We start from the raw sequence: 16,910 nt of genomic DNA on the forward strand, positions 1-16,910 counted from the left end.
TCGTTGTTTATGTGTTTTAACAGTATGACAACGGAAGAATAAATACACAACTAAATCTCAATTAGATATTGTTGTGACGTTTAGTATAATCACATAATATTTTTATGTCATAAACTATCCAATAAATTTTTTTTTTGAATTAAATTAATGTTTAGAAGGACAAAAGGTAAGTTCGCAAAAGTAAAAAGAACTGAGCCAAACCCACTTTTTGTATCCAAAACTATGTTGGGGGTCCAACGTCTTTGCACACAAATTCACCATAAACCACGCATGAGTGATCATAAAACTTGTTACTTTCATAAAATTGAGTTGATTATCTAGGTACTACAATCATTGTACATCAAGATCATCTCTATATTGTTAGATATCTCATGTGCAAGAATGACAGAAAATCAACTTAATTTGCAAGTTTTCCATGTTGAATTACCATACTTCCCAATTGACTACCTCTCCAATATCACCAAATTGTAAAAACGTTGGGACCTTATTTGGAAAGTAGAATACAAAAACATTCCTTTCTTCTTGCCATTTTTTTTTCCTACTCTTATTTTGTTCTTCTCTATTTTGAAGCTTGGAGTAGAGTAATTGTTGTCTATTTAATTTTTAATTGGTGTCAAATTTTACATCACGTGTTAAATTTATTTTTCTTAACTTTGTTGTCAAGTGATATCCATCATAATGCTTATCATTGAAGTTGAAATGATCACCTTACTAATTTAAGTAAAACTAGTTCATCATCACTACTGTTGAATGTTTTTATACGAAAGCATGACTTACAACCTAATTCTCTTTACAAGAAAAACCAAATAACATCACTTAACTCTAATATTTTTTAAAATTAAAATTAATATCTTTAATAAATTATTTTTAAAATTTTACACTACACTTAACCAAAAAAACAGAAGGAGTTTTGTTTTTTCTCACATCTCATCTACATCAAAAGTTAATTGATGTTTCTAATGATAAAAAATAATCAGTATTGGTTCGACAATATAGATTCAAAGGAGCTTTATTAGTACTTTTGAATATTGTTCTTTTTCTTTTGTGTTAAGGGAGGGTAATTTTCCTGCCATCTTTTGGCCCAATGGATAGCTATATTCAATTGGAAAAAACTGATTAGTCTCTATAATCTTCCTAACTTGATGGCTTAGACTTTAGATAAAAAATGGTTATAGATCCTTTCTCCTCTTCTAATCTACTCTCCTTGTATTCAAATACACTGTATTGATTATTATTATTATTTTTAAGGGTAATTACATTCCACTCCCTTGAAGTTTGAAAAAATAACACTCTACCCCAAACTTGAAGAGAAAAAACACTTCCCCCCCTTAACATCCAATTAAAGAAAGTTTATTAAACTAATATTAAAAATGTTGTGTACTAACATGCCATTTGCTTAATGACAATAAAAGTTTATAAAATTATCTTATTTCATAATTAAAATTTACTATATTAAATTTTTAATTAAAGTGTATTTTAAAATATTAAGTGTGAATTTTGCTTATTATTTTTTCTTCTTTTTTCAACCGGTCATGGAGATATTTGCTTTGGTAAGTGTTTTGGTGCTTGATAAATTTTTCATTTTTTATTCTAAATTTACCAATTATTTTTTTACCTAACCATGGTTAAATTTTTGTTAAGAAATTCTTATAAAAAGTTAGAATATTTTTAAAATTTTAAGGTGGAGTGTCATTCTTCTAAACCTCAATGACAAGAAAAGTTTCTAAAATTATCTTATTTCATAATTAAAATTTATTATTTAAAATTTTTAATTAAAGTGTATTTCAAAATATTAAGTGTGAATTTTGCTTATTAGTTTTTCTTCTTTTTTCAATTGGTCATGGAGAGATTTGCTCTGACAAGTGTTTTGGTGCTTGATAAATTTTTCATTTTTTTAATAAATTTACCAATTACTTTTTTACCTAATCATGATTAAACTTTTGTTAAGAAATTCTTATAAAATTTTAGAATATTTGTAAACTTTTAAGGTGGAGTGTCATTCTTCTAAACTTTAAGGGATGACCATGTAATTATCTATTATTTTTTTTTAAATGACGAAACTTAGGTCTAGTGCATGTAGTGTACTAGATCCATTAAGATAATGACATATATTTAAAAGTAGACACGTATTATTATCTCAACGGATCCGGTAGCATCGAACACTAAACCAAATCCTCACATTTTTAAATAACCTTCTGCTTGAACTAGGTAGATCCGGATTCGACCCGGTATATCCGGGTCTGGAAACACCGAAAACACCAAAAATTCTGAAAGGCACCAATCAGTGGAAGAAAAGTGCGATCCCAATATCTAATCTTTCTTTCTTTCTGCTTCTTCATCTTCTCCTCTTATCTATCAATTTTATAGAAGCACTCTGCTTTGTACTGATTTCACCAAATAAAAATGGCCACGAAACTGCAGATATTTACAGGACTAACCCTGCCCTCAAGCCCTGCCTCTTCATTGCAGCCCTCTTCTTCTTCAAGCTCTCACAGTCTATGTATGGTCAGGAAGCCACTCACGACCTCGTTTTTTGGCCGTGGAGGTATGTGCCTTTTGCTTCTTCTACTCCATGGATTATTGGGTATCTCTTAAATTTTTCTTATAAGCTTCAAATCCTTGTTTCTTTATCTGGGTTTCAATTTACGCTCTGTTTGGTTGCATAGAAAAAGAAAAGAAAAGAAAAGAATAATGAACTCGTTTAATCCGAATAGTAGTAGTAGTAGTAGACTTAGTAAAGTTGAAATTTTTGTTTTTTGTTTTTTTTTTAATGGGTCTTATTCAAAATTTTATAGTACTACTATCTCAATTCATTTTCTGAGCAATGTGGTGCAGCATCTGGGTTTCAATTGACACTCTGTTTGGTTGCTTAGCAAAGAAAAGAAAAGCATATTGAACTCGTTTAATCCGAATGGTTGTAGTAGACTTAGTGAAGTTTGAAATTTTGATTTTTCTTTTTCCTTTTTTTAATGGGTCTTATTCAAAATTTGATAGTACTATCTCAATGAATTAGCTGAGCTATGTGATGCAGTATCGGGGTTTCAATTTACACTCTGTTTGGTTGCTTAGAAACGAAGAGAAATGAATATTGAACTCGTTTAATCCAAATGGTAGCAGTAGACTTAGTAAAGTTGAAATTTTGATTTTTCCTTTTTTAATGAGTCTTATTCAAAATCTTATAGTACTATCTCAATTCATTTGCTGAGCAATGTGATACAGTATCTGGGTTTCAAATTACACGCTGTTTTGTTGCTTAGAAAAGAAAAGAAAACCATATTGAACTTGTTTAATCCGAATGGTAGTTGTAGGCTTAGTAAAGTTTGAAATTTTCATTTTTCATTTTCCTTTTTTTAATGGGTCTTATTCAAAACTTTATAGTACCATCTCAATGCATTTGCTGAGCAATTTGATACAGTATCTGGGTTTCAATTTACACTCTGTTTGGTTGCTTAGAGTATAATTGATTATTGAACTCATATAATCTGAATGGTAGAAGTAGACTTAGTGAAGTTTGAGATTTTTAGATTTTTTCTTTTTCTTTTTAATGGGTCTTGTTAAATTTTTTATGATGGTGTCTTAATGCATTTGCTGAGCAATGTGATACAACAGTGGTGAATTTGAAAAGTTGTTTCTGGTATGAATGTATTATTTGTTTTATTTATTTTTATTTTAAAGAACAGCTTACTGAATTTTTATGATTGTTTTTAATATTTATTTTGTGGCTGGGCCCCTGTTTATATTGCTTAATTATAGAAATTTGATGAAATTATTTATACTTATGGATTTGTGAACAAAGTTTGGTATTTCAGATTATCAAATCTTGCGTATTTAGATTTTTGGAGCTAATTGTATAAGGTTGTGTTTAGCGCATAAAGCTCCCGCTTTTGGAGCTGTTTGTCTAATATGTTATTACGGTTTTCCCATCTAGGTGTGCTCACTGTAATAAAAGTTTACTTTTGATGTGTAATTCTACACTTAGCTAATGCCAGAGTTATGCAATAGAAAGGAACTATCTAGAAATATTTCAAGTAGTATGTATATGAGAGCAACATACTTATTGATGTGAACTTTATACTCATGAGACACCAAGGAGCTAAAGGAGTATGGGACTAAAATTGTTTTGGTATCCTGATTTGACTCATTAAGCAATGGTGCAAGAGAATGTTTAAGAAAGTGATGAATTTCTTGCTATAATTCTATTTTCTTTGTGGAGCTAAGTGTAAAAATATGAGACTCAATGAATTTTTTTTAGATGATCTAGATGGGGCTGAAATGAGCTTGATGTGTGTTTGTTAGCATTATTTGATTGAACCACAAACATGTTAAGGACAAAGCTATTTTTTGGAAGTATGTGGAACTGGGTTTTCAAGCACCTTCTCTCAAGTAAACTTGTCTCTCAAAGTTGTTCAGAAACATAAGAAGTTTTTCAAACAAAGGACTTAAGGATCATGCCATTTACAAGGAGAGGACTAGATTTGGAGAATTGCATGTGCTCAATACTTCAAAGGAGCTTTCCCAAGTAAACTTGTATCTCAAAGTAGCCCTCAAATATAGGTTCCTCAAGCAAAGTGAATTATGGATCATGCTATATACGAGGAGATGAGTTAGTATATGCATTTCTACATACAAGTTACTGATGCAGCCACATAACAGAAAAGAAAAAAAAATCCTGGCATCTCGAGCCCTTTTCACGAGTTGGAAGTTTGTAATTGGAATAGGATTTCTCATGGTGGATGGTTGGCTGGAGTTTTATTTTTCAGAAAATTTTATCTATATGCGTATCATGAATTTGAGGCACTGACATTACACAGTTCTGAAATTTACTTAAGGTTAATACTTTGATTGGCTGCCTAGCCAAATAAATTCTAAGGTCTCTCTCTTGCTCTCCCCCCCCATATGAAATTTCAACTTTTATCACCTGTTTAAACTCATATGGGAAATATTCATTTTGCTCACAGTAAAAGTTGTGGGGTTAAGAATTGCTGCTTCCAACCAATCTCGTTGTAGGCAACGTGGAGGTTCTCTTGCTGCTGGTATGAACCTTTTTGACCGGTTTGCTAGGGTTGTCAAGGTGAGATATCAGGAATTGTTCACATGCATTTATGTAATATTTATTTTGGTCTGCTTATCATGATGGCTCCTAACTGCTATTTGTTGTATAAAACATATAACATGATATAGTTTTCTCTTTTTTGCAGTCTTATGCAAATGCAGTAATAAGTTCATTTGAAGATCCAGAGAAAATTTTAGAGCAAACAGTGCTTGAAATGAATGAAGATTTGACAAAGATGCGTCAGGCTACAGCACAAGTAAAGCATCAGTATCTTGCTCATTTCTAAAATTTCCTTTCTGTCAGTTTATTCTCCTGGATTTTTTCCAATTTTTTTTCATTTGTTTAGTCTGAAGTTTCTTTTTCATTCTTTCAATCTTTTTTGTTCTTCTATTTTATAAAAAGGCAAACTAGATACTGTATTATAATGCTCATTAAACATATGGGTGGTATTAAACTCTTGATAGACTTGGATATCTTATAATTCTCTGCTCTATGCATGGCCAGTGTACAACATTGAGATTTTTATCCCTCTCTCTCCATCTTCATGTGTGAAATTGGTGTGTTTTTTTTTTGGATGAAGGTTTTGGCATCTCAAAAGCAGTTGGAAAACAAGTACAAGGCTGCACAACAAGCTTCTGAAGATTGGTAATTTATTAGTGGAGTTATTACCTTACTTATAAAAGAAAATAAAAAAAGAATAAAGAAAGAGTGGAGTTATTACCTTGGTTTCCTTAGTATAGTGGTGAATACATTATAATCTGTTGATTTAAATTTAATATAGGTATCATAACTATTAAAAAAAATTAATATAGGTATCGTAGAGCACAATTAGCTCTTCAGAAAGGAGAAGAAGATCTTGCACGCGAAGCTCTAAAGAGGCGTAAATCTTATGCTGTAAGTTTCATCTTTAGAGGTGTTTTTAAGCTAGTAGTTCAGATTTGTCATTTTGGATTTATAATGAGAATTCTAACTAATTTTGAAGGTAAGATGCTATTAAGTGATCAATAATGATCCTTTAATCTTTTCTTTCTGTTTTAATTTTCCTACCATGGCTTCTCCTAGACCCTACAAAAGTGGGAACTTTTTGTACTGGGTACGACCTTTTTATCTTTTCTATGATAAATAGTGCAATTTGTTTTTATGGACTGTGGTTACATTGATTGCATAGATCAAGCCTACATATTATAAGACCACATCTGTAGGTGAAGCTCCTTGACCTTACAAGAAATGGGGGGAAAAAAAATTACTTTGGGTTTACAATAGAAGATGATAATTTGAATCCCTTTCCTGAAATGTGTGTCATCAAATTAACTTGTATTCAGATGGTTTGGCAAATTAGAAACCAAGATTTACATATTATAAATCAACAAAACATCATGATGAATTTGTTCTTTTCTCGCTTTTCATGATTCTTATGTCTATCTCCATTGCCCGGCAGTCAAGATATCTTAGAAAGGGTTTTGAATAGAAGAATTTTGGACAAAATATAGCCACTAGGCTGAGGAACTGGCTATGTAGTTTAGCTTTTATTTATCTACTGCTATCATGTATGTCAGGATAAGCTGCTTACATAAAAAAATTAAATTTGTTTGAATTGACTGATTTTTGCTGATGCAAGAGGGTGTGACTAAAAAGGTGGAGCTATGTAGGCATGCCTTGGAAGCTGGACCTTAATAAGGCAACACTTTGAAGGATTTGATGTACACAGTGATGATTATTTTTAAATCTTTTTGCAGGATAATGCTAATGCTTTGAAATCTCAACTTGATCAACAGAAAAGTGTTGTTGAGAATCTTGTCTCTAACACACGGGTATGTAGATATATCTTTTCTCATGCTTCATTCATGTCTATTTGTGGTTATTTTGATTGAAACTTATGTTTGAAATACTGTTGTTTATTAGTTGTCTGCATCCCTGCGAAGGAGCCATGTTTTGGTTTGATGTATAAAAATTTGAACTAAAAGGACACATCTTAGTAATATAATTGGCAAAACAGAGCAAGTTGTTATTTAGAATGCATTTAATTAGTTTTTGTTTGTCAAAGTTTGTATTACTCGTTTTAGGTATTGTCAGAATTTTATTTAAAAAAATAAATAAAAAAAACCCCTGCTATTACGAGGGCCACAGAATTGTGGGAGAGAAGCTGTGATTGTCTTGTTATAGATTTCAGTTACATAGTTGTATTTTGAACTTTAAATGAAGACGTGAAGCTAGGCAGAAAGCTGAGGCAATGACTTGTTTCTATATTCTATCAAAAACTAACTGAAATGCTAATTATAATGAGATTAATCTTGTTTGGTGTACAGAGACTGACGGATTAACTTAGCCATATGCTGGCTGTATTTGCAATCATTTTTTATTTCATAACTATCAGAATGTTATTAGAGTGTTCTGAGTATTCATCAAGGAATTTGTTAAACTTCATTCTATAATTTCATTGTGTAGCTTTTGGAGAGTAAGATACAGGAAGCAAGATCGAAGAAAGATACTCTGAAAGCACGTGCTCAGTCTGCAAAGTTTGTCTTCCATCACCTTTTCCCATCATTATGTTCCTTGCTGATCTCTTGGTTCCTTAATGTTGTTGGTAATGGCCACTTTGTTGTTCAGGACTTCAAACAAAGTGAGTGAGATGTTGGGGAATGTCAATACAAGTAATGCTCTTTCAGCTTTCGAAAAGATGGAAGAGAAAGGTGAGACATTTAGACTGTCAGAATCCTCTCTAAATCCATGTATTACCCATTTTGAATTTAAAAAAAAAAAAAAAAATTACAATCTTGGTTTTTTCTGCATTTGACCTCTCCTCCTCCCCAGGCCACTACTGAAAGAATTGAGTTTCAATTCAGTCAACCTTTTTCCTTTAAAAATTGAAAAAATAAAACTTTATTACATGCAGAAAATGCTGCTGGGTTTGGAATCTAATCATTCCGCTTTTTAAAATAGTCTACCATTGGCTGTATGGCTTACTGTACTCTGATTTGAGGTCATCTTGTGTTCTAAATGATTTTACTGAAGACATTTTAGTACTCTTACAGTTCTTTCAACCATCAAGTGCAAATGCAGTTGGTTTCATGGGACACTTGGAGAAGATAATGATAGAGCACACTGAATTTTGTGTAACTTCTGAGAATGTAGAAGATCATGATACAACTTTTTTTATAAAAAACTTCGAGGGATTGTTGGAGCATCCATGCATGCACGCACATGCACACACAAAATTTATTTTAAGAACTCTTTGTCATTACTTGGGTCTCATTTTAATTAACTATTTGTCGATTGGGTCTTATTTTAGACCTTTTTAGCAAGTAAGGTCATTAGTATTATATTTAATTTTTTTTTTTTTTTTTTTGATAAGTAAGTATTATATTTAATTTCCTAGTGTCAAAGTTTTTTTTTGTAATCAAATAAATGGGCTTTGGCCTAAGTCAATTAGGATTTAGTCCTTGTAGTCTATAGAAGTCACTATTGTACTCCATTGGGGAGAAGTTTATGATTGATTTATAAAATTTCTATTAGAATTTTTTCCAATGACTTCGTGGTGGTGTTGATTCTAGGCAACCATAGTTGCGGATTCTTAGGTTTTCTATCCTGCTTGGTACTTAAACCGAACAACTTGGTGCAGATTTCTGGATTTATTTTATTTTACTTTTGTTTTCCCACAAATTTCTCTAGAGAATTTTATCTTGCATGAGAGAGAGAGGGAGAGAGAGAGAGAGAGAGAGAGAGAGCACTTTCCAGTCTTTGAAAGGGGAGAAAATGACATTTTTTTATTTTATTTTTGATTGAAGTCAAGTGTACTAAAATAAGCTCACCATGCTATATGTTTGCTCCTGGCAACATCCATGAGTACGTGCTTTGGTTGGCTAAAGTTTTAAACGCAAAGATTCAAAATATATTTATCATTGTGTCCTGTAAAAGTCAAATGGAACCCCTTCAGTCACATCTGAAAACACTGGTTACAATAGTACTTGATAATATTGCTTTTTCTGAACTAAAATATGTAGGTCACTCTTTGCATAACATCTTATTCTGCAGTCCCTGAAGAATGAATCTGGATGTATCATACTGATTGCAATTTTTTTTTCTTATTTAATTTTGTTTGTCGTATTTAATTTAATTTGATTTAATTTATTTTTTTTCATCTTGATAGTGTTGGCAATGGAATCCCAAGCAGAAGCTATTGGTCAATTAACTACTGATGATCTTGAAGGAAAGGTAGTAATCGTTTCCCATTCTTTTTTCTCCCATTCCATATCTTGTGAATTTAGATAGATCCCTGCAACTGTTTTGTCTATTCTGGGATTAAGTCGATGAGCAAAGCTCAATACACCATGTGGAAATTTGTTTGGACGTATATGCTAAATTTAAGTGGATGTTTGTTATAATCTGAATCTGAAGTTTAAAGTGGCTTTTCAAGTAAAAAAATCAGATGCTGATCACTTTGGAGTTTTTTTTTTTTTTTGATAAGTAACATAAAAATTTTATTAATAAAACACAGCTTAGTACATAAGAAATGTACTAAAGGGGCAAAAACATCAAGAAACCAAATTACAATGATCAAGCAAAATAAGAAGGGAAAGACAAGAAAAAGATGGTAAAACTAAACACCATTCGAGAAGAGTAAAAAAGAAAAAAAGACTTAAACTCAAGAATGGACTGTTCACATCCCTCAAAACTTCTATTATTCCGTTCCCGCCAGATACACCACATCAAACAGTGCGGCACAACCCTCGATATAGCTATATTGTGATGTTGCTTGAAATTGCATGACCAAGAATCCGACAAATCCACTATCCTTTGCGGCTTCACCCAACAAATACCAAACAAGCAAAAGACCACACTCCACATCTCATATGCTATAGGATAGTGAAGGAGGAGATGATCTACAGATTCCCCACACCTTTTTTTGCACATATAACACCACTCAAGAACAGCAAAATGCCTCTTCTAAAGATTATTCATAGTTAGAATCTTGCCTAAAGCAGCAGTCCAAGAGAAAAAAGCTACCCGAGGAGGAACTTTCGATTGCCACACCATTTTCCACGGGAAAGAAACGACAATACCCACTCACCTCGAAACCTCGATTGCTAGCTGGCTTTTAACAAAGTTTGTCAGAACCAACACCTCACACCTTCGTGGAATAGATCAATACCATAAACAAATCTAAAGATTGCGACTCTTGATCATTCACTGAACGACGAAACTGTAAGTCCCAAAATATTCTCCCATCTGCATAACGCATAACCTCAGAGACCGAAGCATCCCTTGTTCTACTAATTTTATATAAATCTGGAAACGCCTCCTTAAGAGGACGATCCCTACACCACACATCATCCCAAAACTTTACTCAAGTTCCATCACCCACATCATACTGAAGGAACTTGAAAAAATTCAACCAACCACTTCTAATGAACTTCCACATACAAACACCATATTCCCCAGACACAAATTTTGTACGCCAACCACCCCACTCATTCCCATACTTCGCCTCAATGACCCTTCTCCAAAGGGCATCATTCTCCAAACCATAACGCTACAACCATTTGCCTAATAAAGCAGAATTAAACATTCTCAAACACTGAATGCCTAACCCTCCATTTTTCATTGGCCTACATACCTTAGACCAATTTACTAAATGAAGTTTACATTCGTCACCAATACCTGTCCAAAGAAAATCTCTCTATAATTTCTCCATCTACTTAGCCATCTTAGATGGAATAGGGAGAAGAGAAAGAAAATAAGTAGGCAAGCTAGAAAAAGTACTCTTAATAAGGGTAACCTTACCCCCCCTTACATAAATACAACCTCTTCCATCCGGCTAGCCTTCGCTTCATCTTCTCCAAAATAGAATTCCAAATTGTTTTATCTTTAAAGGTAGCGCCCAACGGAAGACCTAAATATTTCAGCGGAAGAGTAGACTCCCTACAACCCAAAATCTCAACTAACTCATGTAGATTATGCACATCTCCCAAATGGAACCAATTTAGACTTTCCTAGATTAATTTTTAACCTTGACACCTCCTCAAATCTGGAGAGAATCCCACGCAAAGCTGTTATATAATAGATGTCAGCATCACAAAAAACAAGGGTATCATCCGCAAACAACAAATGAGACATCGTCATTAAGTAACTAGTCACATTCCCAACTGTAAAGCCCGAAAACTGTCCTGTTGTAGCTACAACCAACATACGGCTCAAGGCCTCCATGACAATATCAAAGAGAAAAGGAGATAAAGGATCACCTTGCCGAAGTCCTCTAGAACTCCCAAAAAAATCAAATAGGGAACCGTTAATCAAAATGGAGAATTTAACAGTTGATATACAACACCTAATCCACCTTCTCCACTTTTCAAAAAATCCACACCGCTGTAACAAAATCATGAGAAACTCCCACTTCACATGGTCATACGCTTTCTCAATATCTAGTTTGCACAACACCCCCGGAACCCCTGCCTTCAATCTAATGTCTAAACACTCAGAAGCAATAAGGACAGAATCTAAAATCTGTTGACCTTTCACAAAGGCATTCTGGGAATCTGAAATAAGACTGTGTGCCACCCTTCAAATTCAATTGGCTAACACCTTAGCAATAATCTTGTATAACCCTCCCACCAAGCTAATAGGCCAAAAGTCCTTGACATCCACATCATCACTTTTCTTAGGAATGAGTGCAAGAAAAGTAGCATTAAGGCTCTTTTAAACACAACATGGGCATGAAAATTATGAAACACATTCATAATATCTGTTTTCACAATGCCCCAACAAGACTAAAAAAAATGCCATTGTAAAACCATCCCGACTTGGCGCTTTATCACCATTGAAATCATGGACTACTCCAAATACTTTATCCTCATCAAAAGATCTGTCCAACCAAGTAGCATCTTTCTAAAAAATTCTAGAAAAAACAACCTCATCCAAAGAGGTCTGTAGACCTCATTCTCCGAGTATAACTGCCTATAGAAATGAGTAATGCACCCCCCTCAATGATCCCCTGATTTGTAGATAACTCCCCATCCAACATAAGCCTATCGATAGTATTACATCTTCTTTGGGAATTTGCAATTTGCAATACAATGAAAAAATTTTGTGTTCCTGTCTCCCTCTTTAAGAAAGAGAGCCTTAGATTTTTGCCTCCAGCAGATTTCTTCCAACAAAGTTGTTTTTCTAACTCTCCACAAATTCGTTCCTTTTCCATACTTTTCTCCGCTGTAAGAACACTATCATCCTCGATAACTTCCAACACATTAAAATCCTTCCACAAATTCTGCACCCTAAGTCCTACATTACCGAACTCCTTCACATTCCATCTCTTCAAATCCAATTTCAACATCTTCAGCTTGTTTGCCAAAGTATAACTGGGAGTTCCATGGAAATGATAGGACTCCCACCATGAACACACCCTTTCCACAAAGCCCTCATCTTTTAACCACATGTTCTCAAACCTAAAAGATTTTTTGCCTCCTTGTAAATTCCCACCCTCAAGTAGGATTGGAAAATGATCTGGTAGCAACTTAGATAGTAGGCGTTGACAAACAGATGGAAATTTCTCCTCCCAATCCGCTGACAAAAGAAACCTGTCCAATCTAGATCTTGAAGCAACCTCTCTAGAATTAGACCAAGTGAAATTCCCCCCAACCAGAGGCAGATCAACAAGGCTTTGCTCTGAAATAAAAGCTGAAAACCGATGCATAGCTGTAGTGAAATTTGCAAAACCAAAATGTTCAGAAGGAAACCGCACCACATTAAATTCACCTCCCACACACCAAGGCACATCCCACCAACTACATAAGCTAGATAACTCCTCCCATAAGAAATGGTGGTCAATGCATTCAATCTTTTGTGTCACTTTCAATCTATCTTGCATGATAAATTTTGCTACATGATTAAGTTATTCTCCAATATCTTGGACATATTATTTTGTTTGAACTAAGATGCATTTTGTGTTACTGAAATTCCTCACCATAGGACACATATCTAACAAGCCATGCTATTGTGTAATATGTCATAGTTGCTATTAGAATAATGATTGAGTGATTAAATTCATCATTTCCGACCAGTTTAAGCTTTGGAGATTAGTGGTAATTTATCGTGGTATAAAAGTAGGTGGTCTTGAGTTTGAACCCTATTTGTATTCTACCTCTCCTTTAAAGTTAATTTTTTCACGTGTTGCATCCTCCTTATTGAGGGGAAGTATCGGCCCACACATGAGAGAGGGAGTGTTTGAAATTTATTTATTCACACCAATTCCTATCAACTTAAATATTTGGAACAAGTGATAATTTATCAGTTGCAATGCCATTATAAGTGGTATGTGGGAATGAGTTTGAGTCACGGACACATACTATCAACAATCGTGCCCTACTGGGCTTGAGGACTGCCCGAGTTCATCATATATCTCCATAACTAGGTTATTGGAGAAGATGGCTCTCGAGAGGTATGGCAGTCTGTTATTGATATGTTTGTTAGGGAGGGGAATATGATGTCATCGAGCTTGGACTAATTGAGAGGTATGTTGTATGTGACTGACTGGTTAATACATTCATGTACCAGTGATGTGAATGCCCAGTGGAGAGCAGCATTTATTTGCAGTCCATATGATAAAAAATTCTGCTGTGGTCTGGTCCTTCTCAGAGTTCTTAGACCTTCCTCAGCTGAATTCTCTTGAATTCTAAATCAGCCCTATTTTGCAATTATTCATCCTTGGACAATTTTAAGTAGATAGTGGGTGGGTTTTGATAAATGTCATCTCTGATACACACACAGACACATGGCTGTCTTAGATGTTCTGACATAGCCGCTAGTGTGCAAACACACTTGCATGTATGTTGGTAAAATCAATCATTGTTAACACATGGATTGCAAAAGCAAGCCTCAGAAAGTAGACAAGAACTTTAACACTATCCACGTTGCATTTATGGCTCTCTATTCCTTTCTATTGCTTATGAATAACATGATTGAGATATGTTTATTCTCCTAAAAAGAAGAAAAAATGGGGCAGTATTAGAAGAGAAAGTAGGGAGAAAAGAGAGAACAATTAAGAAGAAGGATATGGATAGCCCTGACATAAATCATTGTCAAAGTTAGTGTTATAATTACTTTTTATTTTGAAAGTATGATGGGGTTAATTTGGTATCTGGTATGAAAAAGATTAAGAGAAACTGTTTGAAAAGTCAACTCAAGTTGTTTTATACAATAGCATTGATGAGTTGGAAAGTTGGCTTCTCCTCACTCCTTTCTTATTTATGGATTTTATCGTAGAAAAAACATGATTGTTAACAAGGTAACTAGTGACATGCCCTGAATAAGACTGAGTACTGTAGATGGATCATTTAATTGACCACAATTAGTTGGGGGATTAAGGCTTAATTTGTTGAGTTTATCTTAATACTGTAAGTAAATTATGTTTCAAATATCTAAAATCATAATGGTTTTAATTGTGAGACTGGTTTATCTGACAAATTTACCTGTTGCTTTTTCTTTCCCCATCTGATTATCTCAAATCAATCATCTGACATTCAGTTGATTGTAGTGCATGATGACCTTACTGATTTAATCCAAGCTATTGATTTGTCAGACAAGATATTATGGTTTTAACTGCGTTGATGGTTCCTTCTCAGAAAACATACATCTAATTTTGTTATGCATTATCCATGGTGCAGTTTGCATTGCTAGAAGGCGCATCAGTTGATGATGATCTAGCAAATCTGAAAAAAGAATTATCTGGTAGCTCAAAGGTATGCCTTATACAGTTATTCCTATTATAGGGAAAGAAGAGTGTTAGTAAAAGTGTAAGGCCAAGCGCAAAGACCTCTTGGAGCCTAGGTGTGAAGCGCAAAGCGTGAGCGCACACTTGATTGAAGTGAAGCTCACATTTAAAAATAATAATTTAATAAATTTGAAAATAATTATTAATGGGCTATACAACAATCAAGTGATCAAATAATCATATAAATTGAAATAAAACATTTTATATACTTCATATAGCATTTATAATATAAGCCCTCCTTTTGTAATTTTACCACAAATATTGCAATTTTGAAAAATACAAGGCTTGCTTTTTTGAATGTGCTCTGCTTTAGAGGCAAAAAGCGCTTGAGCCATGGCGCTTCACGCTTTGTGTGCTTCTACTAACACTAGGAAAGTTTGTAAGCATCTTTTGCCAAAATAAAAAAATTTCTGCTTGTTTGGGTTTAAAATTATATGGGTTGCAATTGTTTCCTTTTCCTTCATTTTTCAAGGCAAGTAAACAGGCAGTTTGTAGAAAGGTGGGAAAGAAAAGTTTTGACAGGGCTGAAAGCTTCTAATTTTTATAATTGCTTTTTCCATTTTCCTGTCTATTGCTAGGACACTGGTGGAAGAAAGAAAAAATTCAGTATCTATTTTAAAAATTATTTGGTTAAATATTTCTTTTATATTTTCCGGCTTCTAAACCACCGTGGACTGTGCCTTGTTTTCCTTCTTTTCACAACAGAAAGGAGAGCTTCCACCAGGAAGAACTGTCAATACCAGCTCAAACAAGGCATATCCATTCCGAGATTCTGAAATTGAAATGGAGCTTAATGAACTAAGGCAAAGGGCAAAGGATTTTTAGACTTACAATTTTTCCTGTCTTTTTTTCCCCCTGGACTTTCTTCTTTCAAGCTCAGGATTGGTTTCATTTTGCAGTCAGATTTAACATTGTACAGCCAAAAGGCCAAACAGATAAACATTGTATAGCTAAAAGGCCACGCTTAAATCAATTATAGTGCTGTTTGGAGGGATATGTAATGAACAAAGCTGCATGCTTATGTATGATAACACAATTTTCATGTTCCAAGTGTATGATTACAATTAAACTCTGGGGTACCGCAGCCTATTAATTTATATTTACAATGATTCCTAAAGAGTTCTTCTATAGGTACCAAAAGTTTTATCAAATCTTTCATTTTCTCATGTATTTACCCCACTTGAGCACACCACAACACAAATGAAAATTAGAGTTTGTGAAAAATTCGGTAGTTTTTTCATTGGCTATAGACTTTATTCTTAAAATTTTCTTTGATCATTCGTACTTGTTATACAAACAAGGGTACACACTGAAGAATGTGGGAGTCTACTTTGGCCACTATAGGATTGCACTTTGTGACAATGGGTCCTGCAACTAATTGAGTTAATATCTATTATAAAGTCAAGTGAGAATGGCTGCACAAGATGGGTTCTTTACATTTTTTTTTTTTTTTTCTTTTTGCCTGGTTTTTTACATGTCTATAATTGGTTGAGACTGCCTTTGGGTAATCAAATACTCATCTTTGAAGTAATATTTAACATTGTTGAAAAATTAAAATTCAAGTTGTGAGTTGGTGAAGGTCTCAGCCTCTCAGCTACTTTTAGAGGCAAAATCTTCTGTCAAACTGAAGACTATCAAATCTGTTCTAGCCAAGGATGATGAAGTATCCTTGCTACTGAGTGCTTTTGACCCATATGACTTTGGGCCATCAAATACTCATCTTTGAAGTAATATTTAACATTGTTGAAAACTTCAAATTCAATTTGTGAGTTGGTGAAGGTCTCAGCTACTTTTAGAGGCAAAATCTTCTGTCAAACTGAAGACTATCAAATCTGTTCTAGCCGAGGATGATGAAGTGTCCTTTGCTACATGAGTGCTTTTGACCCTTCTGAATGGTTTGAAAGTCCAAAAACTGAAGTGCACTATAATCATTAGCAAAACTCAGGTGTCATCTGGGTTGCTTCCTTTAATATAATTTTCTCATTTTTTAGCAAGGTCCATTTAAAAGCAAGAACAAGATGAGCATGTCAATTTAAAATTTCCAACCTTTGGACTTTATTAACATGTCACCCTCAATCAAATATTAGTTTTATA

General features: G+C 33.8%; 1 protein-coding gene across 1 annotated transcript; it reads left to right on the plus strand.

Moving 5' to 3' along the window:
* Positions 1–2,222: 2,222 nt before the first annotated feature.
* On the plus strand, positions 2,223–15,866 carry LOC112029678 (membrane-associated protein VIPP1, chloroplastic). The gene is made up of 11 exons (XM_024062361.2): positions 2,223–2,545; positions 4,959–5,071; positions 5,199–5,309; positions 5,634–5,698; positions 5,866–5,947; positions 6,790–6,864; positions 7,499–7,569; positions 7,661–7,743; positions 9,201–9,265; positions 14,710–14,784; positions 15,522–15,866. The coding sequence occupies exons 1-11, from the start codon at positions 2,404–2,406 to the stop codon at positions 15,639–15,641; spliced, it is 1,002 nt and encodes a 333-aa protein (XP_023918129.2). The 5' UTR covers positions 2,223–2,403; the 3' UTR covers positions 15,642–15,866.
* The last annotated feature ends 1,044 nt before the right edge of the window (positions 15,867–16,910 follow it).

Source organism: Quercus suber, unplaced genomic scaffold, assembly GCF_002906115.3.
Source record: "Quercus suber isolate HL8 unplaced genomic scaffold, Cork oak 2.0 scaffold_273, whole genome shotgun sequence".
In the NCBI taxonomy this organism is placed as follows: Eukaryota; Viridiplantae; Streptophyta; class Magnoliopsida; order Fagales; family Fagaceae; genus Quercus; species Quercus suber.